Source organism: Oncorhynchus clarkii, chromosome 1, assembly GCF_045791955.1.
Source record: "Oncorhynchus clarkii lewisi isolate Uvic-CL-2024 chromosome 1, UVic_Ocla_1.0, whole genome shotgun sequence".
Classification (NCBI taxonomy): Eukaryota; Metazoa; Chordata; class Actinopteri; order Salmoniformes; family Salmonidae; genus Oncorhynchus; species Oncorhynchus clarkii.
Genome location: NC_092147.1, coordinates 33,444,689 through 33,461,488, shown reverse-complemented (window position 1 = coordinate 33,461,488; position 16,800 = coordinate 33,444,689). Strand labels below are relative to the sequence as shown.

The following is a 16,800-nucleotide window of genomic DNA, read 5'->3' as shown; positions in this document are numbered from 1 at the left end:
ACTATATGGCATAATGACAATTTAGGGCTCTATTCAATCTGGATCGCTGAAGTGTTAGATTGCGCGCTGGAAATTTTAAGGTCTTTTCCGATTGAGCCGACATATGCAGCGTTTACCGTGAATGTAGTCTCCACTAATGCTGGAACGTTTCCTTTATATTTCATTCACGCTGTAATGCTGAACTTCCACAAGTCAGATTGAATAGAGCCCTTGATGTTGCTGTGTAGATGGCTACTTCCTGCTTTAAGAAACAAGATGAGAGAACACACAGTCCTTCAGTGTAAGAGAGGATCCAGTTTTATTTCAGTTTGGAAGCAGTGCCATACAACCCTTTATGGTACCAGATATTAGAAAAGGCCTTATATCAGATGACTGGAGAGTATTAAGACTACACTGATCCCAACCAGGATGATTAGAAACAGATTGTAGATTTGAGATACTGTGAACAAAGTACACTACCGGTATACAAATGATGGAACCTCTAGGTACTGGAAGATTATATGGCACATCAGAGGAAGCTCTGCTACAGATGGATACACTGGTATTATTTTCATGGAGAAAAGTGTCAACCAAGACTTGAGTGCTTTCCATTTCACCTGCCTCATCATGACCCCTGCTTCCTGAAAAGGTAGTCAGTCGTACAATGCAACAGAGTTGAGACAGAATGCTCCGACTTCTTCAAAATCCTATTGTGTGATCACATCTCTATAGGTGAGTATATCCAATTATCCCAGGCCGTTGTGTTCTTTTCCTGTAAAATGATTTAATGTCCTTGTTCTGCAATGTGAACAGACGGAGTCCACCTCAGGTTCCATCAGTTTGATAGTGCTCTCGTAAAACAACGCAAGAAAATAAAACATTTGGTTTATTTTGGGGGAAAAAATACAAAAAGTGAAAGTAAAAAAAGCAACCCTTACGTTCACACTCTTTAAAGGCATTTTTCAATCTTTCAAGGCATCGCTTATAGCTTTCAACTTGAACTAGGCTTTTGAACTGTACACATAGTGAACGGACAAACAAAAACGCTATCTCGCTACCCATCACTTACACATGCTTAGCACCCTTTAAAAAGAGCCCAAAAGGCAACGGACACCCAGTCTCCAAAAGATTCAAAATGAATCAACAGTATCGGATAATCTTCATCATCATCAATTCTCAAACCCAGAAGCTGCCTGCCTCTACAATTAAACGTAACAGATTACAACAGACACAAAAGGCAAATGGATTTTTACTTTCGTTCTATTCTTTTGAGAGAATTTTTCTTTTTAGTTGTGTGATGACCTGCCCCTAAGGCTTCTGTCTGAGGCAGGTGTGCATACACAGCAACCCAGTTAATTGTGTGTGTGTATATATATATATATACACATACATACATACATACATACATACATACATACATACATACATACATACATACATACACACACACACACACACATGTATACATTTAACACGCTCTAGTTTAAGAATATGCGAAAAAATAAAAAAAACGTGTCCGAGCTTGTGGTTCTGGTCTGCGTTGCAGGGGGTGGGGGTTATTATGAGGTTGCGCCGGGTGTGGGATTGACATTCTGTGTGGAGAGCTGAGGAGCGACCTCGATGATTCGTGGTTTATCGATTATGCGGGCAGTGCGGTTGCCCTTCTCCACGATGCCGATGATCCAGGCCTGGTGGCCCTCACCGTATTTAGGAGATTTGATCTCAGCGCAGAAACGAGCTGCCTGCTCCCTGGGAAGACAGATCAACAGACCCCCTACAGGTAGGTAGAGAGAGGTGGGTGATGATTATGTGTGTGAAAGACAAGCAAGAGACAACAGACTGACAAAAACGCCCAGACACACACACCTGATGTCTCAGGGCAGGTTCCGTGCATGAGTCCGAACATATTCCCGCAGGCCTTGGACACAGCTGCCATCTTGGCGAGCACGGGGAGGTTGTGGATGACGAACGACACCTCGCTACGCTGTTGCCGTGCCAATGTCTGGGCGTGGCCCAGGATCCCAAAGCCAGTGATGTCAGTGGCAGCGTGTGCATTGAAGGTGTGCATCAGACCAGCGGCTGTAGAGAGAAAAACAACGACATCAATATTTAAAATCATATTGGTTCAAACAATGGTAGAAGAGAGGAGAGGAGAAGAGAAAGAAGGGAGGGAGAACAACTTGAGGATATGTACTTGGTCTGTCGAGTCGGGCTGTGTGTGTGTGTGTTTCTAAGACAAATTAAAGCTAACTAATCGTATCAAATGGACAGTATAAATCACGCTTCATTGTCCTTCATGAGGAAAAGTCCAGCTTCAGTATTTTACACACGTGTGCGTGTGTACCTGTCCTGTTGAGCCGGGCCATGTTCATCATGGCTTCTTGATAGGCCAGCTCTACATCCTCCTGAGTCACCACTAGCTTGATCTTATTCCACTTCTCAGGCTGAAGGACAGACAGAGAGACACACACAAACGATATATACAGTACCAGTCAAAAGTTGACACACCTACTCATTCAAGGGTTTTCCCTTATTTTTTACTATTTTCTACAATATAGAATAGTGAAGACATCAACACTATAAAATAACGCATATTGAATCATGTAGTAACCAAAGGTGTTAAATCAAAATATATGAGATTCTTCAAAGTAGCCAACCTTTGCCTTGATGACAGCTTTGCACACTCTTGGCATTCTCTAAACCAGCTTCATGAGGAATGTTTTTCCAACAGTCTTGAAGGAGTTCCCACATATGCTGAGCACTTGTAGGCTGCTTTTCCTTCACTCTGCGGTTTAACTCATCCCAACCCATCTGAACTGGGTTGAGGTCGGGTGAGTGTGGAGGCCAGGTCATCTGATGCAGCACTCCATCACTCTCCTTCTTGGTCAAATAGCCCTTACACATCCTGGAGGTGTGTTTGGGGTCATTGTCCTGTTGAAAAACAAATGATAGTAGGACTAGGCATAAAGCAGAGGGGATGGCGTATGGCTGCTGAATGCTGTGGTAGCCATGCTGATTAAGTGTGCCTTGAATTCTTAATAAAATCACTGACAGTGTCACCAGCAAAGCAACCCCTCACCATCACACCTCCTCCTCCATGCTTCACGGTGGAAACCACAGGCACGTTCACCTACTGTGCGTTTCACAAAGACAGCGGTGGGAACTAAAAATCTCAAATTTGGACAGATTTCCACCGGTCTAATGTCCATTGCTTGTGTTTCTTGGCCCAAGCAAGTCTCTTCTTCTTATTGGTGTCCTTTAGTAGTGGTTTATTTACAGCAATTCGGCCATGAAGGCCTGATTCATGCAGTCTCCTCTGAACAGTTGATGTTGAGATGTGTCTGTTACTTGAACTGTGAATAATTCATTTGGGCTGCAATCTGAGGTGCAGTTAACTCTAATGAACCTATCCTCTGCAGCGGGGCTAACTCTGGGTCTTCCATTCCTATGGCGGTCCTCATGAGAGACAGTTAACTCTAATGAACTTATCCTCTGCAGCGGGGCTAACTCTGGGTCTTCCATTCCTATGGCGGTCCTCATGAGAGACAGTTAACTCTAATGAACCTATCCTCTGCAGCGGGGCTAACTCTGGGTCTTCCATTCCTATGGCGGTCCTCATGAGAGAGTTTCAGCATAGCGCTTAATGGTTTTTGCAATTGCACTTGAAGAAACTTTCAAGTTCTTGACATTTTCCAGATTCACTGACCTTCATGTCTTAAAGTAATGATGGAATGCCGTTTCTCTTCGCTTATTTTAGCTGGTCTTGTCATAATATGGACTTGGTCTTTTACCGAATAATATGGACTTGGTCTTTTACCAAATTCTGTATACCACCCCTACCTTGTCACAACACAACTGATTGGCTCAAATGCATTAAGGAAAGAAATTCCACAAATGAACAAGGCACACCTGTTAACTGAAATGGATTCCAGGTGACTTCCTCATGAAGCTGGTTGAGAGAATGCGTGTAAATCTGTCATCTAGGCAAAGTGTGGACACTTTGAAGAAACCATTTAGATTTTTTAAAGACTTTTTTGGTTACTACTACTACTATTCCATATGTGTTACTTCATAATTTGGATGTCTTCACTATTATTTTACATTGTAGAAAACTGTAAAATAAAGGAAAACCCTGGAATGAGTAGGTGTCCAAACTTATGACTGTACATACATACACAGTGCAATTGGGAAATATTCAGACCCCTTGACTTTATCCACATTTTGTTATGTTACAGCTTTTTCTAAAAATGTTTATATATATATATATAAATAAAAATAAATCCTTATCAATCTAAACACAATACCCATTAATCACAAAGCAAAAACAGGTTTTTATAATTTTTGTAAATGTATTAAAATAAAATAAAAATGAAATAATACATTTACATAAGTATTCAGACCATTTACTCGGTACTTTGTTGAAGCACCTTTGGCAGCAATTACAGCCTTGACTCTTCTTGGGTAGAACGCTACAAAGTTGGGGAGCGTTGCTGCACATCTATTTTCAGGTCTCTCCAGAGATGTTCGATTGGGTTCAAGTCCGGGCTCTGGCTGGATCACTCAAGGACATTCAGAAACGTGTCCCGAAGCCACTCTTGCATTGTCTTGGCTGTGTGCTTAGGGTCGTTCTCCTGTTGGAAGGTGAACCTTCGCCCCAGTCTGAGGTCCTGAGCACTCTGGAGCAGGTTTTCATCAAGGATCTCTCTGTACTTTGCTCCATTCATCTTTGCCTCGATCCTGAATAGTCTCCCAGTCCCTACTGCTGAAGAACATCCACACAGGATGAGGCTTCCACAACCATGCTTCACCGTAGGGATGGTGCCAGGTTTCCTCCAGACAGGACGTTTGGCATTCAGGCCAAAGAGTTCAATCTTGGTTTCATCAGACCAGAAAATCTTGTTTCTCATGGTCTGAGAGTCTTTGGGTGCCTTTTAGCAAACTTCAAGCAGGCTGTCATGTGCCTTTTACTGAGGAGTGACTTCCGTCTGGCCACTCTACTTTAAAGGACTGATTGGTGGAGTGCTGCAGAGATGGTTGTCCTTCTGGAAGGTTCTCCCATCTCCACAGTGGAACTCTGGGGCTCTGTCAGAGTGACCATTGGGTTCTTGGTCACTTCCCTGACTAAGGCCCTTCTGCCCCGATTGCTCCGTTTGTCCAGGTGGCCAGCTCTAGAAAGAGTCTTGGTGGTTCCAATCTTCTTCCATTTAGGAATGATGGAGGCCACTGTGTACTTGGGGACCTTCAATGCTGCAGAAATATTTTGGTACACTTTCCCAGATCTGTGCCTCGACACAATCCTGTCTATGAGCTCTACGGACAATTCCTTTTGACCTCATGGCTTGGTTTTTGCTCTGACATGCACTGTCAACTGTGGGACCTTATATAGACAGAGGTGTGCCTTTACAAATCATGTCCAATCAATTGAATTTACCACAGGTGGACTCTAATCAAGTTTTAGAAACATTTCAAAGGAAACAGGACGCACCTGAGCTCAATTTCGAGTCTCATAGCGAAGGGTCTGAATACTCATGTAAATAAGGCATAATAATAAATTTGCAAAAAAAATTCTAAACCTGTTTTAGCTTTGTTGTTATGGGGTATTGTGGGTAGATTTTTCAATTCAATTTTAGAATAAGGCTGTAACGTAACAAAATGTGGGAAAAGTAAAGTGGTCTGAATACTTTCCGAAGGCACTGTACACACGACATTAGACCACTTTGAATTAATGAAAACCACCGATAAAGCTTTAACTCGACTGTAGAGGTTGATATTTTGGAACAAATACAGACACCTTGTTTGTTGACATTTTAGTGTTGAAGTTACAATATAGGCTATTAAATCAAATGAAAGGTGATTTGTGTGTTGACACTTACGATGTCCAGCCACTGGTGTACAGCCACAGCCACCTGAGTCCCCAGAGGTTTGGTGAGCACCAACACATCTCCTGGCACTGCGTTATCTGGCCTGGGAGACAGCAGAGAACACATCATCAACATGATCAATTCTGATATCATGACTATCACAACGCAAAACACAGCTCACATGAACAAGCTAGCAATAGTTCAGAGGCTTAAACAGAGAACAAAAACGAGACGGAGAGAGCGACCGAGAGGGGGCAAGAGTTGGACAAGAGGGTAGCTGTCTATGAGAGCGTTCTTACATGATGAACTCATTGGGTTGACAGACGGTGGTGGCCACACCCCCCATGACCACCCAGGGGTTAAGCACCGTCTGTCCCCCTGTCACAGACGTGCCTGCTTCCTCTGACGCGTCTTTGAAACCCTGGATGATCAGAGGCATCACCTTGTCCCGCTCCTGACAGGGAAATAGAGAAAGGAGAGGGACAATTTAGTGGCTGGGTGCTAGCCATTGGTGGTGGTGGTGGTGTGTGTGTGTTAATGCAATTTACCTTTTCTGACAGTTTGTTACTGATCCCCAGTAGCATCAGCATGTTGTCACATTCCGTCACTCCCATGGCATACAGGTCACTTAGAACATTGGCACACGCAATTCGCCCCTACAGACAGTTATCAAGAAGGCATTATTGACATGATTTAGAAACACTACATGACCAAAAGTAGGTGGAGAACTGCTCGTCGAACGTCTCATTCTAAAATCATGGGCATTTATATGGAGTTGGTTCTCCCCTTTGCTGCTATAACAGCATCTACTCTTCTGGGAAGGCTTTCCACTAGATGTTGGAACATTGCTGCGGGGACTTGCTTCCCATTCAGCCACAAGAGCGTTAGTGAGGTCGGGCGATGAGACGTGGCTCACAGTATGCGTTCCAATTAATCCCAAAGGTGTTCAATGGGGTTTAGGTGTGAGGTCAGGGCTCTGTGCAGGCCATTCAAGTTCTTCCACACCGATCTCGACAAACCATTTCTGTATGGACCTCGCTTTGTGCATCGGGGCATTGTCATGCTGAAACAGGAAAGGGCCTTCCCCAAACTGTTGCCACAAAGTTGGAAACACAGAATCTTCTATAATGTCATTGTATGCTGTAGCGTTAAGATTTCCCTTTACTGAAACAAAGGGGCCTAGCCCAAACCATGAAAAACAGCCCCAGACCATTATTCCTCCTCCACCAAACTTTACAGTTGGCACTATGCATTGGAGCGGGTAGAGTTCTCCTGGCATCCACCAAAGCCAGATTTGTCTGTCAGACTGCCAGATACATCACTCCAGAGAACGCGTTTCCACTGCTCCAGAGTCCAATATCGGCGAGCTTTACACCACTCCAGCCGACGGTCTTGGAAACCGATCTCATGAAGCTCCTGACGAACAGTTATTGTGCTGACGTTGCTTGCAGAGGCAGTTTGGAACTCATTAGTGAGTGTTGCAACTGAGGACAGATTAATTTTACGCGCTTCAGCACTCGGCGGTCCCATTCTGTGAGCATGTGAGGCCTACCACTCTGTTGTTGCTCCAAGACGTTTCCACCTCACAATAACTGTACTTACAGTTGACCGTGGCAACTCTAGCAGCGTAGAAATTTAATAAACTGACTTGTTGAAATGTTGGCATCCTATCATTCACGTTGAAAGTCACTGAGCTCTTCAGTAAGGCCATTCAAATATCAATGTTTGTCTATGGAGATTGCATGGCTGTGTGTTCCATTTTATACACCTGTCAGGAACGGTGTGGCCGAAATAGCCAAATCCACTAATTTGAAGGGGTGTCCACATACTTGTGTATATATAGTGTATGAATGAAGATAACACATACTCCGCTCAGGGTGAAAGACTCCTGTCCAAAGCTCTCCGTAACTATTCAATCTACAGTGCATTCGGAAAGTATTCAGACCCCTTGACTTTTCCACACAATTTGTGGAATTAAATAAAAAATGTTACTCATCAGTCTACACACACTACCATCTACCCCATAATGACAAAGCAAGAACAGGTTTTTAGAAATGTTCGCAAAATTATTTTTTTAAATACCTTATTTACATAAGTATTCAGACCCTATGAGACTCAAAATTGAGCTCAGGTGCATCCTGTTTCCTTTGAAATGTTTCTAAAACATGATTGGAGTCCACCTGTGGAACATTCAATTGATTGGACATGATTTGGAAAGGCACACACCCATCTACATAAATGTCTCACAGTTGACAGTGCATGTCAGACCAGTAACCAAGCCATGAGGTCAAAGGAATTGTCTGCAGAGCTCCGAGACAGGATTGTGTTGAGGCACAGATCTGGGGAAGGGTAGAACTGGCCGCCCGGCAAACTGAGCAATCGGGGCAGAAGGGCCTTGATCATGGAGGTGACCAAGAACCCAATGATCACTGACAGAGTTCCAGAGTTCCTCTGTGTAGATGGGAGAACCTTCCAGAAGGGCGACCATCTCTACAGCACTCCACCAATCAGGCATTTACGGTAGAGTTGCCAGACAGAAGCCACTCCTCAGTAAAAGGCACATGACAGCCCGCTTGGAGTTTGCCAAAATGCACCTAAAGGACTCTCAGATCATGAGTAACAAGATTCTCTGGTCTGATGAAACCAAGATTGAACTCTTTGGCCTGAATGCCAAGCGTCACCTCTGGAGGAAACCTGGCACCATTGCTACGGTGAAGCATGGTGGTGGCAGCATCATGCTGTGGAGATGTTTTCAGCGGCAGGGACTGGGAGACTATTCAGGATTGAGGGCAAGATGAATAAAGCAAAGTACAGAGAGATCCTTGATGAAAACTTACTCCAGAGTGCTCAGGACCTCAGACTGGGGTGAAGGTTAATCTACCAACAGGACAACAACCTTAAGCACACAGCCAAGACAACGCAGGAGTGACTGAATGTCTGAGTGACCCAGCCAGAGCCCAGACTTGAACCGGATCTAACCTCTCTGGAGAGACCTGAAAATAGCTGTGCAGCGACGCTCCCCATCCAACCTGACAGAGCTTGAGAGGCTCTGCAGAGCGGAATGGGAGAAACTCCCCAAATACAGCTGTGCCAACCTTGTAGCGTCAGACCTGAGGCTGTAATCACTGCCAAAGGTGCTTCAACAAAGTACTGAGTAAAGGCTCTGCATACTTATATAAATGTGATATTTTCCGCTTTTAATTTTTAATACATTTGTCTAAAAACCTGTTTTTGCTTCGTCATTATTTGGTATTGTGTGTAGATTGAGAGGGGGAAACGATTTAATCAATTTTATAAAAAGGCTGTAACGTAACAAAATGTGGAAAAAGTCAAGAGGTCTGAATAACTTTCAGAATTCACTGTATATGATATTCACAGGACCTAAAGCATGTGGTATAGCTGAAAACAGTAACACAAAGAGTGGTACAGAATGAAAACATACCATCATGTAGGGGTCGTCCACTATGGGGTAGATGTAGTCTGTCGTCTGGACGAGAGAAAGGCCCCCGTGTCGGAGGGGGATGACACAGGTGTCCATACCAATGCCTGCATAGAACAGAGTTATTATTAAACTGTAAAAGTTATCTAAAGAATGGATGTGATTAAAGTGCATATGTGTATGTGTTCATACCAAGTCTGGGCATGACAGCCCCAAGGAACTGTTCATCCTCCTGATAGTGGTTCTCCTGCAGGGCTTCTAGAAGCTTCTGTAGCACATCCTGGGGCACCTATGGAATAACAAGCAGATTACCTTAGAAGTACAAGTCAAGCATAATCATAATCATCCTAATGTTAACATTTGTAGTGCTTCTCACACTCATCACAGTTTACATTGTATAGTTATGAACATAGAGTAAATGTCTGCTCGTTGCTCCCAAGCATTATTTAATATTGAAGCTAGGGATACAGCAAATAATATTCGTAAGCAGCAAAGACTGAGTGGACATTAACATTCTATTTAATGCCATTATACCAGTAGGCAGTCTTAGATGTCGCCTAATAACTCTCTGTTCACAGTGCCAGGGGTGTAGAAAAACCCACCTTGCAGCCCGTTCCTTTGAGCTCAGTGAAGCGTGTGAGTCTGAAGCTTTTGTCTAGCTCATAGCTCTCTGGGTTAAACGACTCTCTGACAGACATGGCTGAAAACACTTTGGGCTCTCAGTCAATAACCTGAGGTGGACAGAAGAGCGGGAAAGGGGAAGAGAGGGATGAGAAACATGTCTGGAGTAATGCTGGACATTCACCACTAACTACACCTCTACTCTGTTCAACCAATCAGCATCTGGGATCGGGATACAGTGACTTAGGATAACGGAACAGAGAAGGACTGAGGGATGAGTGAAGGAGAGAGAGTAAAACATGAAATATCCAGTTGTTGTGTAACTACGACTAAACTGAAAAGGTACAGGTATAGCGGATGCTGACATTTGGTTAAAATGTATCCTCGGGTATCAATAGTGTGGAAGAATGTTGAAGAATGATTGACTACGTTATAGTGCTATTAATGGAGATTAGGTTATAACTCCAAAATGTCCAAAGTGAGAACTTGCAAATACCTAATACAACCAAAACTGCCTATTAATTTATGTATCGTTTAGTGGCTGAATCAGTTGATTGATGTTTTTAATTTGTTTCGAAACCCTATCTAAAATCAATCATAAATGAATTACTCAAAATACATTTGAGGGAAAAAGTGAACTTCTTAGAAAAGTCAGAGCTGTTTAAAGTAGGATAAATCGATCTAGACAGATTGTTTCAAAGACAGTATTGGTAAATCTTATTTGATTGTTCTAGTGAGCTGCCTACCAGGGATGTAGTGCTGCCATAGGGCTGCATGGGGAGCACAGGCAGAGCCGCAATTTCAGAATACAAAGCTGGTGAAAATATTTCTGGAAATGTATTCTGATCAATTCTATTTAATTACCACTCAAATTCCATGAAAATTATAGTAAATTAATATGTAAGCTATAGTAGCCTATAGGTAGGTAAATGGTGGTTTCTTCCCTGCCTTCCCTCTCTCTGGCGTGTGTGCAGAAGCAAGACGGTCGGAAGCTTGACCACTTTGTGCGGGCCAAAACCAACGTAACAAGCCACAGACAGAAAACTCTACCAGGGGTTGCTAAAACAGCTGTCCTCAAAACAGGTTGTTATGGACTTCGGGATCATGTACGATGCACTTGAACTCGCCCTACAATCCGAGTGCTTAGCTTACAGAAACGTACCACCCCTATTCCATATGCAAACAAACGGATCCACCCCATGAATCATCAAACTAACAAGATCTAGGAACCAAATTCACTGTGCCTGCCTTGATGTTCAGAAAACTCCACGGACCCCTCTTCAGTAGTGGAACCCAGAACGATGTGTGACCACTTGGTTAAGGTGCAGTCCTTTCACCACCACGATTCAAAGGGCCTTCAAATCGCTTAAAATAACCCTCAACGAGATATGTTGCCCATGCTAAGTCCTACTCATCACTTAGTATTATTACAAATAGAAGATGATCAGTTCTCACATTGGTGATTGTTTAGTAATCAAAGCTGAATCAATGCCTCGCAAGCTCAGAATTATTAATTAGTATGTTACATAACAGAACTGAAAATAATAGTAGGGCCTATATACACTGTAGCTTTGTAGCAGATTAAAGCAGATGTGTTACACCAAAAACACCTCCTCAGTCATTTCTTATCTGAAGCTGAATAGTCATTTTTTCCCCTTGTGGCCAAAACTAGGCAGGATATAGGTCTATGTTTTGATTGAAACAATATAGGTCTACAAGAAAGGCTAATAGTTTGTTAACACCATCTGCTTTAATTCGCGTAAGAAACAGTAATTCAAGAAGATCAAAATACATATTCCCATGAAATTTATTGAGATCAAATGGATTGGCATGCAGTTTGGAGTGTCCACTGGTAAAACGTGAAGATTTAACATTCACAACTGACAGTCATGGCATTATTGAAATGAGGTATGCCAAACTTGGTGTTTATGAGTATTAAATGTTCTGACAATATGTGTGGGCATAGGAAGACGTTACATTTGGAGGATGCATTTTATGCATAGGCCTGTTCTACAATGATATTAATTAAATAGGCTAAATATGTTGGTGCAAATTTTAATTGAGAAATGATGACATCATTTAAATTTTAAAAATCGCTCCCTCCCCTAAAACAAATAGCACTACATCACTGTTTACAAACACCTTTAAGGACATAGAATCAGACCTAACTCATGTAATTTCTTTGATAAATAAAACAGAAAATCCCAGCCGCAGGCTAGGACTAGGAGCAAACTTTCCCTGTGTGATCGAGCCTGTATTTCATCATGGCTCTGGCTAAATTGTTGCGCTCAGGGCCTAGTTTGAAACGGTTTAACAGGGGCGTTTTGGAGGCTCCTGAAACAGTGCGAGGAGGATGTGAAGTTGGGCTAGTGTGCGCCAGCTCCAGTTAAATCATGCACCAGTCATTTGCAGCCAACTTTCAACTTCAGCAGTCAAAAGTTTGAAATATTAACTATCTACAGACAGTAAAACATGATGTTAACAATAATTCGGTGGGCTAGCTGCAAGACAGGAAAAGCCCACCGATTTGAACAAACCTGCCTGAGAGCTAACGTTTGCTAATCAAAGAGTTAACTATCAATCAAGTATGACTGATTGGGACTCATACAGGATTTTAAAAAAACGTACAGAATAGTACTGTATTCATCATTTCAGTTATAGAAACCAGAACAATAAGGAGCATTTTATGGTTCGAAGTAAGCGGGAGGCGCAGTGTATAAAAATGTCGGCGGTGGAAAAAATTAACCCCTTCGTGTCCAGCGCCATGCGAGACGTGCAACAACAGACTTTGTAACAATAAAATAGCGCCATACATGCAACTTGCACACCGTTTGTCATCATATGCTGCCTACGATATATTTAAAGTACCCACCCTTGCATTTACAGGGCTGACGCGGAGGTGTATTCCTATAACATTTCCCCTTTAATTGCTCTCACCAGTTTATCCTTACCGGTTTTGCTTTAGCTTCGGGTCTCCCGATACAAGAGAAGGGACCGTACCAGAATGCATTTGGAGTAAATCGGGTGCCTCTGAAGATAGCCTGACGAAAAATACATTCCTTTTTATTTCTTGTTATACAACAGAATATTACATTTATTCGGCGTTGGGAGGTGCATAAAATAAATAGATGTACATGCGTCAGATTATATCGCAACGTGAGGAAAGTAATCACAACTGGGGAGTTTTTTTGATTAAGCACGAGCAAAAATACTATTTTGTCTGTGGCACGAGATCACAAAGGGTCCTTCACAAGGAGACTGGCGGTTTTACCTCCCCTTTAAAGAACCGCAGAGTCTGGCAATAAAAAGTCAACAATGGATTGTACCTTTAATTTAGTATTTTCCCTCCAATGTGATCCCTCACATCAGTAGCATTACATATGCTGTAATCTAGTTGTATTCACAGTATAAACAGTGCATGCGTAATGTTATATGATTGTACATTCAATGTTAAATTACCTCTGAATTCCAGTATATGTTCAGTAGGCTATCGTTTTTTAAATAAAACGTGTCATTAGTGCGTGGTTTTAACCATGTGGGGAAAGACTGATAACTTTGCAAATGAATGACTGAATGAATGATTTGCATTAATCGACTTGCTAAATTTATTTTTAATTAGGTCTTACAATTATACTCATAATATGTCAGCACAAAGGCATTGATGCATCTGGAACTACTGAATGGTGCTGATATGAGGGTTAAGCAATGGGAACATAAACTATAATTTATAGTAGACAATTCATAATGTCTAGGGGCACGTTCGAGTGGATCATTTTTGTAAAGTTGGTGACCATCTTTCAAAGTATATTGCATTATGGGGTTAAAAATGTCAGACTAGCGCCTACATGTCGACTGTATGAACTTTACAAAAATCATGTGATCAAAGGTTATTTAAGGTTTTGGTCGTGTTCCCCGGCTCAGACGTTGCATACCACGTCAACCGCAGTTGGGCACAATATTGCTATAACATATGATGTGGTTAGCTGATACGTAACATATTAAGGTGTTTTAAGATCTGGCAGGCGTCAGCAGCGTCTGATCAGAGGAACGGAACTTTTGACTGCAGTTGACTGCAAGTTTCTGCAGTTGTTACCAACTTCATCCTGCAGCCATCACCTGCATTGCGGGAGACTATTGCCAACCAATCATTACGGTGTTTTTGTTTGACCCACGCGAATGTGGCCAAAGACATGACGGAAACAGGAAACAACTTTGCCGTGAGTCCTGTATACAGTGGATATGTACAAATGAATGTGATATTTGATGCTCTCTCACTGATTGATTGTACAATGTACACACATATGATTTAAGTTTGTGAGTGTGTGATGTAAGGGTTGGAGCCATGTTTATTTCGACATTACAAAGAAAAATGTTTATAAACAAATGAAACACTGCAATGTGAGCCTTGCTGTTGGAAAACTACATTAGTGTCCGACTTTCGGATATCGCAGATACACCTTTCCCGACTTCATTCCGCAACTTTTGTCTACAGTCAGTTGCTTTCGCCTTACCAGTCAAACGCCCCCAAGATGTTTCCACCTGTCTGTGGTAAGGAGAGGAGGCGTTTGATATGTTCCAACAGAACCAGAATGGTGTTGGGCTCCTGGCAAACACTAGATGGAGAAAATCACTGTTTTAAAAATGTTTAAACTTTTGATGATGTCATCGGGTATAACTTTTTAACTTTGTATTGGTATTGTGCTGGAGAAAGTGAAAATTAGGTTGGAAAGTGTTGGAATTGCCCTTTAACTCAAACCCTCATTTCACCCCAACACCTTGTACTTGCTCGTTATCAGTTCTGACAATCTCACTTGAACTCATGTTCATAATTCTAGCACGATACTGATATAATCAAAGGAGCTATCATTTACAGTGTTTGCTCTCAAAGCAGCACTCATCATCAACTAAAACACAGTACCATCAGATCATATTTAGTTTAATATGTATTATACACAGTCAACTGTACATGTACACAAAGGAGCCTTACATGAAGGTGTTGGCAGGTGGCACAGTGAACACAAATAAAAACAGTACTGTCCTATTGGTCACATTAATAACATAAATGGCACTGAGGTGCATAGTGAGTGGCAGGTTAGAATGCCATTAAGACAACACATTACAGTCTACATGGTATACAAAACCATAACTATTTTAAAAGGCGCAATCCGTACATTTGAGGTTCATAAGTTCAAAGATGTCACCTGGAAGAGATGATGTTTTTATTTTGTAGGACTGAGGGACTTTACAAGTGCAAAACAAAGAGTTACCAGGAAGTTATCCACCTTTGTTTTCAGATAAACAGTCATAAAGAGACAATAACCCTGCTGAAAAAAACAGCATAGACCAGCACAGTCTAGTGACCAGCCTTCGTTGTGTTTTCGCGGGTGACCAGCAGGATTGGGGTCAATTCCAATTGTATTTCAAATTCAATGCTCAAATTCAAGCAGGAAGTAGATAATTTACTTGGAATTGCAGCAATCTTCAAACAACTTAATTTGATTTCAATTAGAATTTTGATTGTCGGAATTGGAATTGGAATTGAACATGAACCTTGGAATGGAATTGGATTGGATTTAGACTGTCTGAATATGAATTGAATTGGAATTGAAGAACAAAACCATCCTTGGAATGGAATTGGAATTGGAAAATAAAAACATCCCAATGAATGGAATTGGAATTTTAAAAATGGTCAAACTTGAATTGTATTATAATTGTGCAATTTACATTTACTGGACTTAATGCATTTAGCACACTGGGATATATGCAAATGTGGGAAAATATGAGTGCCAGTTAGTGAACATTGGAATTACCACCCGTGAGTCACCGTGACTGTGTTAGCTAGTGACAGAAACATGGTTTTGCATTTAATTCTTATCAAACCAGTAGCTTTCACCAAGTGATTGCCTAAGTGAATATAGTATCCTTAAAATGTTACCCTTCATGATAATACATTACATACGGTATCATAAGGCTATACCTCAACAGCCTAGTTTTACCCTAACACAGTGGTCTGAAACTCCTGGTTTGCAGGCCACAACAGGCACAACAGGCATGTCACTTTATGCTGGCTTGCAAAGTGATATGTAATACCCAGCCAGCAATTGGAATTTTCAACCTTCATTTGGAATGACTGCCAAGGTAGGGAGAATTGGACAAAGGAAACCACCTAAACCAAGGATGGGTAACTTTGGGTTGGGATGGGGGCCACAAAAAATCTGAACTCATCATGAGGGGCCCACAGTGGCTTGCGGGTCTGCGTAACCACATCCATACCCACATATGCAGTCAAAGCCGGCCCTAACATTTTAGTGTCCCCGCTGGACAGGAGAAAAAAAACTGAAGTTAATTTCCTGAAACATATTTTTCCATTGGGCATATAAAATATTTTACAATTTAACAGCTAATTTCCTGCAAATCTTCACATTTTTCCATAGGGTGGAGAGAAATGCAGTTTTTAATATGATATCTGAGGAGAGTGATAAACAAAATCATGTAATTCAACCATGATTACTAAGTTTAGATAGCTGGCTAGACTAATTTAGCAGTCTAAAAAATGTTGGTTGACATGGGATAATTGAGTGACTGTCAGTTACCACATTTCCATCCAGTTTTAATGTGGGTAAAGTCATACCTTATTAAAAAAAAGTATCACGTCAGCTGTGAAGGAAACAGGTTGTTTCAGTACAATTTTATAAATGCTGACAGATCATTTGTTCGTTCGACATGGTGGAATCTTTTTGTGTTGGTAAAATTAAGTGGAATTCCACTCTACATTTAGTATTTTTTGCATTACTTAGACAGACACATAGCATTAAGGGTGGAGTCGGATTTGAACCCTGGTCTATGGTGGGGAGGCACATTTGCTTGTTGCTGGGAGTGTTTCCCAGATGACCTCGACTC

The 16,800-nt window shown here is 41.8% G+C and overlaps 1 protein-coding gene across 4 annotated transcripts; it reads right to left on the bottom strand.

Moving 5' to 3' along the window:
* Positions 1–277: 277 nt before the first annotated feature.
* LOC139406056 (selenide, water dikinase 1) lies at positions 278–12,893 on the bottom strand. Of its 4 annotated transcripts, none has more exons than XM_071148523.1 (10): positions 12,773–12,893; positions 9,882–10,010; positions 9,472–9,568; positions 9,283–9,386; positions 6,389–6,496; positions 6,140–6,294; positions 5,853–5,943; positions 2,324–2,423; positions 1,846–2,058; positions 278–1,753 (listed from the first exon to the last, which is right to left on the bottom strand). In XM_071148523.1, the coding sequence occupies exons 2-10, from the start codon at positions 9,975–9,977 to the stop codon at positions 1,539–1,541; spliced, it is 1,179 nt and encodes a 392-aa protein (XP_071004624.1). In that variant the 5' UTR covers positions 9,978–10,010; positions 12,773–12,893; the 3' UTR covers positions 278–1,538. The 4 variants fall into 4 exon arrangements, with proteins under 4 accessions (XP_071004624.1, XP_071004631.1, XP_071004638.1 ...); XM_071148530.1 differs by having other exon boundaries at positions 12,852–12,893; XM_071148537.1 differs by having other exon boundaries at positions 1,257–1,753; positions 12,838–12,859.
* Positions 12,894–16,800: the final 3,907 nt, after the last annotated feature.

Coding starts and splice junctions, on each gene's coding strand:
- LOC139406056 (XM_071148523.1), bottom strand. CDS start 9,977: ATGTCTGTCAGAGAGTCGTTTAACCCAGAGAGCTATGAGCTAGACAAA. Junction 2,059..2,323: donor GGCCCGGCTCAACAGGACAG/GTACACACGCAC, acceptor TTCTCTCTACAG/CCGCTGGTCTGATGCACACC. Junction 1,754..1,845: donor AACCTGCCCTGAGACATCAG/GTGTGTGTGTCT, acceptor ACCTACCTGTAG/GGGGTCTGTTGATCTGTCTT.